Here is a 17,343-nt window from a genome sequence, read left to right as displayed (position 1 = left end):
GGTTGTCTATATTGTCTGGGCACTTAGAAGTAGGACAGAACTGTACAATGTATTTAAGTCGAACGCGCAAACCTCACAGTGACTACCGAGCCGACTGACCGCCTGGGCATCGCTGGGACAATAATGTGTGTTAGTTACAACACAAGTTATTGCAAGTTTCTCGAAAAATACTTAAACAATCACAAATATATTATATTCCTGTTAAAGCTCATCAAAAGGCAAACACGTTGTGATATAACGTCTATTAAATAAAAACACCTAAACAAAAACTAGCAATACAATTCGAGTAGAGGTTTCAGTCCTTTGAAATCGCTCCATTTATGTTTTAATTATTGAAGAAAATACAATATTTTTACTATTTATGATAAGAGAATATATTGTTCTTTTACCATAAAGCACCAGCACTTTATTAGAGGACGGTGATAATCTGAAATGTTATGGATTATTGAGGGCCACAATCACAGGTCTTATGAGCCCTGTTGTAAAATCGAGGCTCAGACTAAAGGGAGCGGAGGGGGGTGATGTAGGGCGTGTCTGGGTCCGAGCGGCCTGAACCTGTTGTTAACTGTACACTATGATCAGCGGCTTCAGGAGAGTAAGGAGTTCAACAATAAAACTGGCTAGACATGCATAAGAACAAATGTCGTAGGAAAACGGCACAATATACACATAAGATTGATGCAGCTACAAGCTACAAATAGTCTGCCAGGTTTAGTCACAGGAGTTTACGCTTGAGAGACAAAAAGACAAAGCTGGAATTATAATTTCAAAAACAAATGTGGTGTTTACTCTAATCCTGTTAAAGATGTTTGCATATAATTACTTCAGGTCAGCTGACTCAAAACACCTGATAAAACTCCACTGGTGTCGCATTTCGTTAAACAAGAACTAATTCAGTCGCATATTATATTATAGTAATAAACATGGATCAAGAAACACGTATGGTGTGCTTAGACGACTTTGAAAATTTTGCGGCTAAAAATTTGAACAAGAATGCTTTTGACTATTATCGAAGTGGAGCTAATCAAGAACAAACATTACGAGAAAATATAGAAGCATTTAGAAGGTAGGAAACTTTAAAAGGGCTCATTGCATTTGAATAATGATTTTTAGGATTAATTAAAAAGGTTTCATTTACACTGAAATCTTCATGCACCAGCTTCATTTCATATTTCAGAACTAACCAAAATTTACTTATACTTTACGAGACCAGTAAATGTACTTTTTTTCAAAGGGCTTCAAAGTGCATTAGCTTATTTGTAATTATAAATGAAAGTATACAACCATTGTACATACTACAGTGTAATGAAAGAGAGCAATACCTAGAACCTTTTTTTTTTTCAAGTATCCATCTATGTAATTTTTTTTTCTTTTGTTATTAAAAACTAACTGGGGCTTACAGATAATTATAATTTATACACATGTTCATTAGGTAATCTAAAATAGAGTAAATCTGAAGGCTAATAAAAAGAGTAGGTTTCCCATACCCGTGGTAGGTGCAGCACAGATAGCTCATTATGTATCTTTCTGCTTAATAACAAGCTTATGGACATACGTACGTGACATAAAAAGAAATTCAATTTTGCTAATGGTAGCACTTTTCTCAGTTTAATTTTTTGTTAAGAATGAAAATTGTGTGTATTAATCTTGTTGGGAAGTATTGTTTGTTTTTTAATTTCACGCAAAGCTACAAGACTGCTATCTATGCCAGCAGTCCCTAATTTAGCAGTGTTAGACCAGAGTTCTTTCTAGTCATCACCACCTATCGCCAACTCTTAAGCTACCCTTTTATCAACAAATTGTGGGAATGACCATAACATTGTAACGCACCCACGGCTAAAAGGGCAATCATGTTTGGTAAGACGAGGATATATTTTTGTTAATATTATACATTACATTACCTTCGGTAACTATAATGACGATGAGGATACTCTAATTAATCTTAATACCCTTGAGCTGTCAACTGAACTTCTATAAATAGATGGGTCTCTGGGAAAATTCTGTACAAGTACCATATTTTTTAACCTTTTGGTACAATTAATTTGAAAACTACCTGAACCGAAAGATTTATAATTTATTAGCTTTATATTTTAAAACATTTAACATGGAATGGATTACCGAAAAATTTATAGCAATTCTGTGATATTTTCAGGCCATATACAACCCACACGAAGCCATTAGATTTTATCCTTATTTATATCTTTGCTTTATTTAAAATTGGCGATTTCAGAATTTAGATATGACTACTTTGTAAAGACGTTAGAATGCATTGATTCACATGACAAACAACTACTGAAAATGTAATATTAAACCTACTTGTAGTACGTGCACAAACTACCTTCCAAATAATCATATTTACAAAATAGGATTCACAGCAAAAATCTAATTCGCAACAGAGCCGCTTAATAGTTTCACTGTAGCTACGTCGTTTGAACTTTGTACTGAGATAATATTTGAAGTCGGGCATAAGTTTCTCGCAGACGACGTAATATATATTTATCGGAAATAACGATTTTGAGATTCTAACTGGCTGTTATTTTATCTAGTATAGTTGCCAACCACTTAACCGCTAGAATGTTTTGTAAGCTCATAATCTTAATGCAAAAACAGTCTCGTAGAACTTTAACAATTTATACATTACTGTAACCCTATATCAAACAACGGTATTTACAATTCAAATTCCGAATTGACAGTTACTAAAAATAATTAGCAAATGCATAAACTACAAATTTACTTAGCATGTTTTCAAAACTTCTCATCAAACAAAATAATTTACAAAATAAAAATATAACGTTCACACATTGTTGAAAAACTATTACACGTCGGATGGTCGTTAAAACGAACAAACAAAAAATATTGTCAGGTGGTTTCGTACATGATCATGTTTGTTATATCCTACAATTCATATTTGAGTTAGTTTTGGGAAAGAAGTATCAAGAAAATATTTAATGTTACAGTATTTTGGAAAAGCGCGGAGTGGAGGAAATGTGGTTACTTTGAATGCTTGCTAAGACAAACTTCGGTTTATCAGATTTTGTAAAATGAGTCATTTATCAAACCATGCTTCTTAGCTATTCATAATTATCTGAATGTTAGTAACTATTTCTTTATCTATACAACAGTGTTAGTTTGTCACCTACACCAACCAGCATACAGGTTAATAAGTAAGCACTTCTATTTTAAAGAATGTCAGTCTTATAAACAACACTACAATGAATGTGTATACTAACACCACTCATTGAAAGTCATTCAAGTGTAATAGCTGAGGATATCATATTGATGAAGGTTTATATCCATAGGCTCTTTCGTCAAACATTATGATTATGTTTTTCAAAAAGCAACGCATCATTAGAACTGCATTAACAACTAGCTGAAGTGCTCATTCTCTGGACGAAAGTTATGCAAATCCTTGGTTACTGAAAGGTTATCTTTGCACATGAAACGTTGCTTCTTATACATCTAATTTTAGAAAGGCAAAATGTGAAACTGCAATTTTGTATGGACCCAATGAATCTTCATAACAAGTGTGGTAAAGATCCATCCACAAGAGGAGAGGTAATGGTAAAAAAACACCTCTAAAAACAACAGTATTGGAAATTTGAATAGATTTTTCCCTGGACCCAATAAACCTCCTTATCAAATTTTGGTAAAGATCTATTAACACCCTTCGAAGTAGTTACATGGACATGAAACAGACGACTGATAGTACTATTATATTTATATAGATTAACTGATATTGAGTTAGGTACTTTTTATATTATCTAAATGTAAGAAAAGGATCATTTAATAATATTTTTTATTTATGTATTTTTATGCCCACACTAGGCTCAAACTTCGGCCTCGTCTTCTAAGAAATGTTTCTTGTCGCGATCTTAGTACGACCATTTTGGGTCAACCAGTTAATTTTCCTGTAGGCGTGGCTCCCATGGCTATGCAAAAAATGGCTCATCCCGATGGAGAAGTCGCCACTGCTCGTGGTAAGCTGAAATTGAAAATACAAATATATGAAATGTTTAAATATTTACTTGCATTTGTAATAACATTTAATACACCTCCTGGAGTTGTATAATGGTACCAGTCAAAGTAACTCTGGCATTCATCAGAGAGTTTATTTAAACAACAATTTCATTACGGAATTTTGACATTTTTTCTGTCTAATGATTTACGCTCAAAAGGAAACATTATTCAAAACCACTTTGAATTATTCACTCTAAGTTTCTTTTTGTTTTCTTACTTCCATATAAGTGATCTTTAATTTTGAATATCTTTATTAACATTACTGTTACCAGTTTGCTACTGATTGCTCTAAATGTTGTACCTTTTACAATTTTCCCGATTTTTATTTCAGAGTTTAGTTCATTTTTCAGAGTTAGGTTTTATTTTTATATTCCCAATCCTTTGCACTTTTTCAATTCCTTTTAGGCAATAAATAATAGATATTGTCAATCAAACTTACTTAACATATGCTACTTGAAAACTAACGATATAGGTGTTGTTGGCTACAGATTCTTCTGCAGTAGGTGTCTGTGGCTTATTGGCGATAAATTCAAAATAAATGAATAACCTGCACTCCATTTATTTTCAAAATAATATATATATATACATTTAAACTAATTAAACGGTTGTGTAATAAATTCTTTAGACTATAGAGATCATAGACATATCAGAAACACTAAACAAGGTCCTAAATGACGAGACACCCACTTGAAATAAAAATGTATCTCAGAACGGCTGGTATGACTATTAACACTTTTATTGATAAGTAGAAAACACGTTTCGACCTTCCTAGGTCGTCATCTTCAGGTTAACAAAGAAAGTTTGCAACTGACCATTGCTGGGCACATGTATTAGGGGCGATAGTATAAACGGGTACGGAATTGTAGGGGGGGTTGCACTTGAATGTTAAGTTATTAATTAGTAAAGGTATAAAGGTGTTCCTATTTCGTGATTTAATTTTGGTTTTAGTTGCTATATAAGTATGGTTTCTTTGATTTCGCGTTTGTTTATATTTGTTTCCCTACTTAGAATCTGTGTGTTCTTTATGGTTATCTTGTGTTTCTTTGATTTGCAGTGTTCAAAAACGTGTGAAGGTGCTTTTTGTGTTATTTGACTCAAGTTTCCATTTTTCTGCTTATTTCTGCAATATGGACGTCGTGGCAGTTGTTGCACTGTATTTTATAAATTATGTTGATGTTGTGTTTGTCAGTGTAGTTTTTACATAACATGGACTTTAGTTTTGTACCCGCTTATGAATAAATGTGGTGTTTACTGGAATGTTGTGTTTTGTTACAAGTTTTTCCAAATATATGTTATTTTTTATGCTGATGTCGGGAACATGTGGTATGTCTAGACCAACAACAAACAACAATAAATCATAAGACACAAACTACATAACCTTACATTGCTGCATATTACATGTTCCCGACATCAGCAAAAAGTAACTAATATTTGGGAAAAACACAACAAAACTTGTAACAAAACACAACATTCCAGTAAACATCATTTTAATTCAAAAACCAGGTACAAAACTAAAGTCCATACTACGTAAAAACTACACTGACAAACACACAAATAATATTTATAAATTACAATGCAACAACTGCCACGACTTCTGTACTGGAGAAACAAGCAGAAAAATGGAAACAAGATTCAAAGAACAAAAAAAAAGCACCATCATACGTTTTTGAACGCTGCAAGTCAAATAGACACAACATCGCCATTGAAAACACACAGATACTAAGTAGGGAAACGAATATAAACAAACGCAAAATCAAATAAACCCTACTTAACAACAACTCAAACCCAAATTAAACCAAAATAAAAGAACACCTTTATACCTATACTAATTAATAACCTAACATCTAACTGCAACGCCACCTACATTCCCGTACCCGTTTATACTCTTCTCCCTAATACATGCGTCCAGCAACGGTCAGTTACAAACTCTTTGTTAATTGAAGATGACCTAAGAAGGACGAAGCGTTTTCTGCTTTTCAGTAAAAGTGCTAATACTCATACCAGCCGTTCTGAGATACATCACTGTATATGGTTCTCTTCATGCTTTTAAAAGTACACTTAAGCCTATTCAATTGCTGTAGAATTTTAGTTAACAAGCCGAACCACTTTTTTATATTTCTACGCACTAGTATTTCGTGCATAATTCACGTACAATTCTAGCGTGAGTTACCTCAATCCTATACTGCTCTACCAGTAATTGTTTGGTCCTCCTTGTACTTTAAATGTCTTATGTTCCTTTCGTCAAAGTGCACTGAGGTTGATTTAATTACTTCAGAACTCGCTTTGGCATAATAAATTATACTTCTTATCTCTTTTGAAACTTAGTTTTACACCTAACATGTTAATCGTTAGGCCTTTCACTTCTAAAGCAGTTAACTTTACATTAAACTTTTATTTGGTCAAGTTTCACTTCCTACGACTTTACTTTATCATCTCTTCTGCCTAACTGAAATTTCTGCTCGTCTCGCACCATTTGTATATTTATCACTTAATCGTTTGCCTACCTTATAAAAAAAACTATATCCTCGACATCAGTAAATTTCATGCGACGTTAGATAGGCTCAACATCAATGAATTACAAACCAACATGATTCTCACCGAGTTAAGTAACTAAACTTGTCGTAATTAAAATAATTACTATTAATTCTCTTACTACGAAAAACCTAAACAACCACGAAATATTGAGTCACAAAATAAATAAATTAATAATTCTTGCACTAAACAGTCTTTTATATCATGACAAAATAAAGTGTGAAATAGTAAACGGAAGTCCACTCATATAAAGATTCAGATATTTGCACATATTTTTCTAATAAATATTAATATCTAAAGTTTTGTTAATGTCTGAAAGCCGCCGCTGCTGTTGGAATTGTTATGACGCTCAGTACAATAGCTACATCGTCTATTGAAGAGGTAGCCGAAGCGAAACCTAACGGGCTGTTATGGTTTCAATTATTCATACATCGAGATCGAAAAGTGACAGAAGAACTAGTCAGGAGAGCCGAGAATGCTGGTTATCGTGCTTTTGTCCTGACTATTGATACTCCAGTGTTTGGATTACGGCTTGCTGATGCCCGAAACAAATTTTCTCTACCACGTCACTTGAGGTAGGCTAATGATTTTTTCTTGTTTTTTTCTCAAGTGCAAGTACATTAATATAAGCATCTGAGACCCATTGGTTTTATGTGACTCTTTAAAACCACATATCAAACCAGTTTTAATTAACTTTTTCTCACGTTTGAACGATTTTTATTGTTTAGAATCCTTTCAGTTGATAACAATGCCAATTTTCAGAAAATCCTTTCTCCAGTTTGGATATAAAACGCTAATATTAACGTTAAAGTAAACAATTTTCTTTGTTTGGTTCATAAATAGAACTACTTTCAATAAATTTCATAAAATATCCGTTAACAATGTTTCTGAAATAAAGTGATGTTAATATTTTAATTATATGCCAAGGTAAAAGATTTGAAGTGAAAAACAATTGATATTTTATTCATAGGATGGCTAACTTCGGAAAATTAGATATAAAATCCAATGGAATTCAAGAGGCCAAAAAGGAATCGGGCTTAAACGAGTATGCTGCTTCCCTGTTCGATCCCTCCATCACGTGGAAGGACATTTTGTGGCTGAAAGAAATAACGAAACTTCCTCTGGTAGTCAAAGGGGTTCTTACTGGTAATTTGTCGTTGAATGTCGTTGCTTTTTTGTTATGTTGACTCTCCATCCCCTATAATTATTAAAAATGGTCAAGTCCAATATTTGTGTTTCTAAATGTGTATTGCCTGTTAATAAATATTAAATCCCAAATAAATTGGTCAAATATAGCCGATTAATTGACCAAAATTATGTTTCTTGTAAACTGTCACCCTCCTAAAAGGACTCAAAACTGGCAAATAACTATTTTGTATGTCTATGTTGCGCACATGAAAATTTATTTGTGCCAATTTTCATATCGTTTGTTTTAGATTTTTGGTTGCTTGACCTTCTTCCCCATAAAATTATTAGAAAGGTCTAAATTTAAAATATCATTGAAAAAGCGCATCAGGCTGATGTATATATAAGGCTACGAAGTTAAGTCAATCCGCTGAGGAATGGCGGTCGATTAAAGTGTTTGGAAGAAGAAGAAAATTGAAAAACCGTATGATTCTCTGCGAATAAAAAAATGTTCAATTATACGTGTTGTGTAACCAGTCAATATATACTTTAAGAGATTTTTTAATTTCACTTTCATTCTAATTCGGTGAAAAAATGTCCTTTGCGAAAAGTCTTTGTACTTTTTACATAAGCCTATGAAGTCACGTGGCTTTTAACGAAATAATAAGCAAACAAAGGTGTTTTTGCATGAAAACCTTTCTTTTCATGTAGTGATATTGGTTATGAGCCTGAATCTTAATGTTTTTCAAGAAAGTGCTTTTTGTTTCATTATTCAGAGATTAATATTTCTGTCTGAAAATACACCATTTTCTGTTTGCGAAAGAACATTAGCTGTTACCTACCAAACGATAATAGTGATCCATCGCTGACATAACCCAAAAGCTTGTGATTTTTGTAAAAGAAATGATAGACAGTTTTAGCTTTAATATAAAATCAACAACACTCTTAAATGGACATTTTTCGCTATTTTGGATGAAACATGAATTTACCAGTTTGACAATCTGAATAATATGACTTGTTTTGTAATTACGTTGAAGAATGTATATTAAAGGAAAAGTGTATTAAACAGTTTTCATTTTTCTTAGAATAACTTTTTTTTTGATAACTGGTAAGTTGTGCTTTATAACCAATAACATTATAAATAGATTTTCCCTGCACATATAGTTTTATAAAGTCGATTTTTCATCTACTATTGAAACCTGGAAATATTCAAATTTTCATAATTGCTTTTTGTTGTTTATTTCATAAAATAAGAAGAATGACACAGTGGTCGGAAATTACCATTTTTACTATTCTCCGATAAAATAAATTGAAACGTTAATGCAGTTTGAATTACTTTTCTTTCTTTAAAAACTTTCAAAGGGGACATTTGGAAGTCGATAGTCACGGGTAATGGAGAACTGAAGCTTTAATATTTTTTTTAATCATATAATAAAATGTTAATATTATTAGACGGTTCATCTCCCCCTCGATAAAGCCACGTTATAAGTAAAAAGTGGCTCATTCAGGAGCAATTTTGTCATTATTCTTTGAAACAAACAATACTTAAATCATATTACCCTGTACACTTAAACATAAATAATATATTTTTCCGAAGCATAATGGATATTATATGTGTAAATAAAATTGCCACTAAATCCATCCGGTGCAATGATTTCTCTTACTTTAAACTGTATCAACCTTTTATTTTGGTCCATGTGTAGTTTATGTCTAGAATTTTGGCAAAGTGTTATTGGGATCATTGTTCGGACTTTCCCATCAAATATAATGGAAAACTGTTTGGATTACTTTTTATTACAACTCAGATGTTAAACAACGAGTTAACACTAATTAGGTGACTAAAAATATTGGTTCCAATGTGCCAGTTAAAACTGTAAAGCATAAGTTAAAGTTTCTGTAAGCAATAACATATTTGAAATAAAACAAATACACAACCAGTCTGTCCCTACTAAATGAAATAAACAGTGCCAAATTTCTGATGCTTAGAATAACCAAATGTATAGGTTCTTACCATATAATTTTTATTATTCTGTCCATAAATAAGCACACCTGTCGCTACAGTCGTATTTGTAACCGCACGTTTTCTGTCTCTTCCCTGACATTGTAAAGGGTGGCCCGTAAGTCCCTACCCATCCATATGTTATTATGTTATATTCAATTACGCATGCATTATAAATGTTTCTTTTTTTTTCAGAGTAATATGGCCGATATAATCCCATTTACACTTGAAGAGCGTATTGTGACAAGTACGTGGGTACATGAGCGCAAGAATACTGGTGACACCCTGACTACGTAAGATATATGGATGGGTAGGAGACTTACGGGGCACCCTGTACTTGCACGCGTTATTTTTCTAGGTAGAATTTGCAGATGATGACGAACTGATAACATCCCAACAGCTTTACCATCATGTACTCTCAAGACGGCTGGTATGGGTATTAGCGCTAAATTAAAATAAAGTACAAAACAATCTTTTGACGTTCTTAAGTCAGCTTCTGGTTGATAAAGAAACACTTTGTACCTAAGCATTTCTGGGCACATCTCTTAGGGACGAGAGTATAAAGAGGTACGGCATTTTAGAGGACGTTGCAGTTAGATATTAGGACGGTTACGTTATTAATTAGTATAGGTGTAAAGGTACTCCCTTATATTGGTTTAATTTTGGGTTTAGATGTTGTATAAGTATAGCTTTGATTTTGCGTTTCTGTATATTTGTTTCCCTGCTTAATATCTTTGTGTTTTCTATAGTTATGTTGCGTTTATTTGATTTGCAGTGTTCAAAAACGTGTGATGGTGTTTTTTGTGTTCTTTGAATCTGATTTCCATTTTTTCGCTTCTATCTCTGATACAGAAGTCGTAGCTGTTATTGCATTTTATTTTATAAATAATGTTAATGTTGTGTTTGTCAGTGTAGTTTTTATGTGGTATGGACTTTAGTTTTGTAACTGTTTTTCGAATAAATTTGGTGTTTACTGGAATGTTGTGTTTTGTTAAGTTTTTTCCAAATGTTGGTTTTGTTTTCGTTGATGTTGGGAACATATAGTATTCAGCAGTGTAAGGTTTTGTAGTTTCTGTATCTTGGAATTTATTATTGTTTGTTTCTTGTTGATGTAGGTGTATGCGTATAATTATTTCCGTGGTTTTTGGAGGAAACTTGCTGATGTTGATGTAGTGTTGTTTTATTCTGTTGATGTCGTCGTTAATTTTATAGAGTGATCATAGTTTTGTGGCTGTGTTTATTTGGTTTCTGAAAATGTTGAGTTTTTGTTTTGTTTCATGTGCTGATTCCCAGGGAATGGATGGTCCAGTATGGGTGATTTTTCTGTGGATTTCTGTTTTGAATAGTGTGTCGGTTTTTGTGATCTTGAGGCTGGGAAATACTATTTTGTTAGTTTTTACCTGTTCATAGGTGAACTTAATATTGAGGTGTATAGAGTTAACGTGGTTTGAAAAACTAAGTGTGTGTTCTGTAGGTGCGAATTCAGCAACTGTATTGTCACTATAACTGTACCAGTATAGTGGTCGGTGTAAGGCTGAACTGATCGCGTGACATTCAATCTGCGTCATACAAATGTTGGCTAGAACTGGTGATACGGGATTCCCAATACTTAGGCCATTTATTTGTAGGGGTTTTAGTCAGTGAACATAAAGTTAGTTTTGGTGGTAATGAATTCTATAACGGTTGCTAATTGCTGGAGATGTGTATCAATGGGTTGGGGTCTTGGATATAAAGTTCTAAAGCTATCTTTTCTGAGATTGTGTTGTTGTTTTTTCATCTGTAGTAGAATTTTGTTTGGTTGGTTTTCATGTGTTATGTGATACACACAACGAGTATTTTACTTGTAACAGTGTAAGTAGGAAAAGCTACTTATAACATTTAATGAATGTCTAAAATTTGCATCTTGTTTTAAGTAACGAAGGTCCCAAGAATCGGACCAAAACTTTATAAATAAATGTCTTAACATGATTTATATCCATTAATAGGTCTTCTAATATTCTTCTTCTTACGTTGAAATAACGACATTTAACGTTAATAATAATTTAAAAGTGGGCACAAAATTAGGCTTAGTATAACAAAAGACAAAATAGCCTACCCAGTTACCCAGTGAATTTTCTAAATATTGATGTGCTGTCGAACTTTTGAAACAGAAGATATATCTACTAGGATTAATAGATTAAATTTTATTGAAACTTTTTTTTAAATAAAGAGTTCGCAGACTTGAAGTGACTTTGCAATTCCTACTCGTAGACTACTTTGTGAAGCAAGAGTTTCGACTTAGATACGTGATGTACTAAATATCTCGACAAAAACGTAACTACGATTCGAATGGAAAGTTAGAAACGTCGCGAAATATGTGAAACAGTTCTTCATACCGTTTTGTTAATTTATTGTATGTCCCATTCACTATCCCAACTTTGTCTGAAATAAATATGGATATCTGATTACATTTTAAGACTGAAAAATAAAATTTACTGATCGGTTGCTTGCTTGTGAAACAATGTTTGACCTGAAGCCATTAAAATATAATTTCATAATTTTTTCTTAGCTGAAGATGCTAAGTTGGCTTTAGAGTATGGAGCTTCTGCGATACTAGTGTCAAATCATGGAGCTCGGCAACTTGACGGAGTACCTGCATCTGTAAGTATAACAACAAAATTTGTTATTACAAATTAGATATTTCAGAGGAACATCAAGTAATAAGTCTTGAAGAGGCTCATCACAGAATATTGTGTAAAAACAGCTCTAGCTCATACATTAATGTTATGGTTTGCTAGCGTTCAAAACAAAAATTCAAATACTTTGGCTTATTCGTTCTTTTTATAGGGTTTTAGCACTGAAACTCAAAGTAGCGAAGTTTGTTCAATTTTTTTTATCGTCTATTAAGAAAATTTAAATTCATACCTATAGGTCCCCCGCTGATACAGCGGTAAGTCTACTGGTTTATAATGCTGAAATCAGGGGTTCGATTTTCCTCGGTCGGCACAGCAGATAGTCCGATTTGGCTTTGCTATAAGAAAACACATACATACATGCAGGTGAAAAAATACCATATTAGACCATAGGTGTTGAACTTGATATTCCCCAAATGAAAAATGTAGTGTATAAAAACGTAATAGACCTAATGTCTTATGAAAAGTATAATATATATTCCCTCATTGTGGAAGAAAATAAACCAAGATTTCAAAAAATTTGTTTTTGTGTACTTTTTTCTATTCATCTGTTTATGAAAGATTAATCCATTCTTAAGGTCGAAGTACTTCCCGAAATAGTTCAAGCTGTTCATGGACGTTGTGAGATTTATCTTGACGGCGGTGTTAGAACCGGAACTGACGTGCTGAAAGCTTTGGCACTTGGAGCACGTGCTGTCTTTGTCGGAAGACCACTGTTGTGGGGGATTGGTCTACAACGTAAAGTTAAATTAAGTTTTACTGTTTGTGTTAAAATGAAATTACAGTGTTTAAACTTTATTATCATGAAGTTAAAATTTGCGTTTTTATAATTGGTTTGATTTGAACCAATTACTCTTCTCTCCAATAACAACTGTAATTCTCATTATTTTAAAGTAGTTCATGTCATAGATAAGTATTCAGATATCTGATTATGACTTTTCCTAGTGCATATATATATATGTATTTCAAGTTTAAGGCTAAGGAAATGGCTTGAACCCCCAAAGCCCGACACTTTCGCTGTACGCCTGCAGTTGAGGTTTAATAGTGTGACCCTTGTTGCAATTGTGTACAGAATTATTCATAATAAATTCTACAATTTTTTTAGCATTTATTTTTGAATAAATTCAACGTTCTCATAACGCATCACATTTGAAAATTCACGTTAAACAACCACAAAACGTTCCCCGGTAAATCTACAGAACTAACAACGCTAAAATCTGTGGCTCGATTTCTAACAGTGGACGAAGCACATAGCCTAAGGTGGCTGTAAAACAAGTAACTAAGAAGAAAAATAATAAGCACGACTAATCAGTTGAAAGTTCATATTATATTTCACTACATCTGTAAATCCAGTCTTGAGACCCAAAAAAATTTCAAGAATATAAACGTGTACAGTTCTCTTGAATAATTTTTATAGGGAAAACTTATTTTAAGTTTTAAGTAAACTTTAGCCTTTTTTAGTTCCCTTTTCCCCATTGTATGAAACTTCCATAAAACTCAAGAAAGAAAACATCTATCAAAACTGCAACATCATTTGACAGCATAGCCACTGGAATTTCGGATCAAGTCTTGAATTCTTATAATTATTTAAAGTTACGTGATGCATTTAACAATTTATTTGCCAAAGAATTCGCAGCTTAGAAGAACTTGCTTTTCTTAAAACCTGATAATGACAACGGTGTCGTAATTTCAGACATATATTCGTATGCAGATAAAGTAAATCACATATTGTCAGACACAACCCCGGATTAAGGCGTTTCTCACCGGGATGAAGCCCATGGACTCACACTAATTAGGGGACCTCAAACTATGACTATAAATGTATTGCATATGGAGCTTCTGTCTCGAGGGGGCCTCTATAAGTTGAAAAGCCTCGGGCAAATAAAATCTTTGATCCGGCATTGGTCAGATATCACAAGATTTAATGAGTTTAACTGTAACCATACTCTGAAAAAGAGGAGGTAAATTGTAAAGATAGCTGTTAAAACTGAAAAAGAGTGGATTCATATGTGTAGTAGTTTATCACGACATGAGACTCGTTCGTTCACAGCGTGGGATAATTAATGGATTATCTTAAAATTTACAAACTAACTACCGTAATGGAGCTATTGCATCGAATATAGGAACATTCAGGCATAAGTTGGAAATTTTGTGATTAACTTTATGAAATCATATATCTATAACAAACACATGGTAAAATAAAGTGATTTTCACGATATGTATGTTCAATGTATAATCTTATTACACTCATTGCTTTTTAAACTGGTATTAATATTATGTATTTTTTAACATTTTAAATGCAATTTTTAATGAATAAATAAAGTTGTTAAAGAAAAAGTTATATTCACGATATATAAGAATACATTGAATAAATCTGTCATAATTGGAGAACTGGGGGTGATCAATAATTTCAGACTTGATTTTCAGAATCAGTATTGTCAAATTACTCCGAAACAGTTGCATTTTTTTCTAGTAGCAATAGTTCTCAATTATCTGAAATATTAACCATTATGTACTCAATTAACGAGGGAGGTCCGGCATGGCTAAATGGTTAAGGCACTCGTCTCGTTGTCTGAGGGTCACGGGTTTCAATCCTCGTCACACCAAACATGTTCGCCCCTTTCAATTGTGGGGGCGTTATAATGTACAGTCAATTCCTCTATTCGTTGCTAAAAGAGTAGTCCAAGAGTTGGCGGTAGGTGGTGATGAATAGTTGCTTTTTTTTTTTATTCTAGTCTTACACTGCTAAATTAGGTTTTGCTATGCGATTTGCGTGCTTTAGTTTTTAAAACTGCACTTACTCCTCATCTGCAGTCAGTTACCGTATTCAAATACTGTAAAACAGGGATTTCTTGGATTTATGTAATCAAATAAATGTTTCTGTAATATCGTACACTTCTGTCATTAATATTTTTGAAATGTTATGCCCTTTTTATTTGTTAGGGAGAACAAGGCGCAATCCAGGTTCTGCAGATGTTAAAAAAAGAACTGGACTTAGGAATGGCCTTAGCAGGTGTGTAACGACTTGATTATTTTCAGCATAATGGAAAGTTATTGGCTTGTTTCTTTCACAAACTTGAGTGACGCCAATGCACCAAATGTTCTGTTGTCTTTTGTTTGTTTGTTTTTATTTTAACGGCTTCTTTGTAAAGAATTTTAAAGACTTAACTGACCTATTTCTCACGCTACGTAGTAAATCTAATCTTGAGTTTTTAAAATAACCATATATAGTTATCATGAGACCTGTCATAAAAAAAAGGAAAAACAAAAACGTTACAATACGAGTATTTAAAGTATCGCCTTCTCCTGGCTTAGCGGAAAGCCTGAAAACTTATAATGCTAAAAATCGAGTTTCAATACTCGCAGTAGACAGGCCACAAAAAAAATAAAAGTCACATAATAAATGCATTTAAACACGCTAAATACCTCTCTTTTAACAAACAAAATTTGAAAAAATTTTCTTTTTTTAAATAAATAATAATAATTATATTACTTTCTTTTCTGTCACATAATAAATGCCGAAAACTGGCGGGAAATTAGAAAACAGTAAACCTAAGAATTTAAATAAAAATTACCTTTACTAAAAATTTTATTTTTTTCTAAGTGCATTTTGATTTGTCTATCGTAATTGAAAGTTAGAGGTGTATAAAGATATCAAACACTGGCGAAATTAATGAAATTTGGTATTTCCAGAAACACTTGTTAAGCGGATATTTGTGAAAGGGAACGAACAAATATTTTTACACTTTCCTGAATTTAAAATGGGCAAATTAAAAAAAGTGATTTTTCATTGCACATTTTAACCCTAAAACCATTAATATTTAAATTAGTTACAAACTTTGATCATATTAATTAGCAACGCCTTTCAATTTTAATCTTTAACAAAATAAACGTTATTTCTAGTTATTAAAGACTTCCACTTTTTACTAATTTTTGTTAACTGTAAATTTACAAATTATTTCTTCCGTGTAAAGGTTAGCTTAAACGTTATGCTGAGATAAAGTACTTGTAACTTAAAGATCAGTACTAAGATTTCATACTTTTGACTTCACACTAAACAGAAAAACACTTGATTGGTCCATTTAGGTTGCAGCAGAATTAGCGACATCTCCTCGGCTTTAATTGTCAAAAGTGAATTCTACTCTAAACTCTGAAGATTTTGAATAGAAGATTTAAAGTGAATTTGATTGCATTAACGTGAAAATTCGCACTTGAAATAAAACGTATTCCGAACTGCAAATCGTTACATGAAAAGGTTTTGAAATATAAACATTATATAATATGGAATTTTAGGTGTAGATTTGTCGAGTTTTTGTCTACCAAATTAGTTGCATGTTTTCTTAGAAACGTGTGTACTTTAACCATAAGTTACATATATGAAATAATAAAACTTCCCATAACTATCTGACAAACTCGTTTTCTTTCAAATAAACATTTTAAAATGATGAAAGGTGTTATATATAACCAGATCATACGCACAACAATACAAATTCACAATACGAACACAAAGTTTGATAAAATTTCAGAGAAGAGTGTAACAGCTCATTAGGTATAAAACAAGAAAGTATGATATTAGGCCGAATCAAGAATTAGTATAATAAATTGTGTAATATTTATAGTATGATTAACAATAAGAAATAGAGATGTTTAGAAAAATTAATGATATGAACCAAGGCATTATATATATCTGTGACAATATCATTCACAGCCATTAAAGTTGTATCCTTTGGAAACTTAATACATTCAATGTATAAATGACAAAGTGTAGGATTAACAAATGAAATATTTTGTACCAAAACCGCTTTTCTTGAACTCTTTCTCTCCATCTGAAGTTGGACGAAAGACCAAAATCGAACCATAGAAAAAGTTCTTATACACACCTGATTTTGAGGTGCACAGCTAGAAATGTGCATAGGCAGGCCATTTCTTGTCTTAAGGATATAAAAATTAAAAAAATAACAACATACATAAACATCCAAGCACAATGTTTCTTCTAAA

General features: G+C 32.5%; 1 protein-coding gene across 2 annotated transcripts; it reads left to right on the top strand.

Moving 5' to 3' along the window:
* The first annotated feature begins 865 nt into the window (after positions 1–865).
* LOC143240624 (2-Hydroxyacid oxidase 1-like) lies at positions 866–16,771 on the top strand. Of its 2 annotated transcripts, XM_076483361.1 has the most exons (8): positions 867–1,066; positions 3,826–3,977; positions 6,869–7,124; positions 7,520–7,695; positions 12,222–12,313; positions 12,924–13,083; positions 15,289–15,358; positions 16,432–16,771. In XM_076483361.1, exons 1-8 carry the CDS (start codon positions 924–926, stop codon positions 16,445–16,447), a joined length of 1,065 nt encoding a protein of 354 aa, XP_076339476.1. In that variant the 5' UTR covers positions 867–923; the 3' UTR covers positions 16,448–16,771. The 2 variants fall into 2 exon arrangements, with proteins under 2 accessions (XP_076339477.1, XP_076339476.1); XM_076483362.1 differs by lacking the exon at positions 12,924–13,083 and having other exon boundaries at positions 866–1,066.
* Positions 16,772–17,343: the final 572 nt, after the last annotated feature.

Source organism: Tachypleus tridentatus, chromosome 13, assembly GCF_004210375.1.
Source record: "Tachypleus tridentatus isolate NWPU-2018 chromosome 13, ASM421037v1, whole genome shotgun sequence".
NCBI lineage: Eukaryota > Metazoa > Arthropoda > Merostomata > Xiphosura > Limulidae > Tachypleus > Tachypleus tridentatus.
Note: the sequence above shows the minus strand (reverse complement) of the source record. Positions and strands in the feature narration are given on the sequence as shown.

Bases quoted from the DNA above. Each gene is read 5' to 3' on its own strand.
- LOC143240624 (XM_076483361.1), top strand. From the start codon at position 924: ATGGATCAAGAAACACGTATGGTGTGCTTAGACGACTTTGAAAATTTT. The intron at 1,067-3,825 runs GTAGGAAACTTT...TGCCCACACTAG, and splicing joins AATATAGAAGCATTTAGAAG to GCTCAAACTTCGGCCTCGTC. The intron at 7,696-12,221 runs GTAATTTGTCGT...ATTTTTTCTTAG, and splicing joins AGTCAAAGGGGTTCTTACTG to CTGAAGATGCTAAGTTGGCT.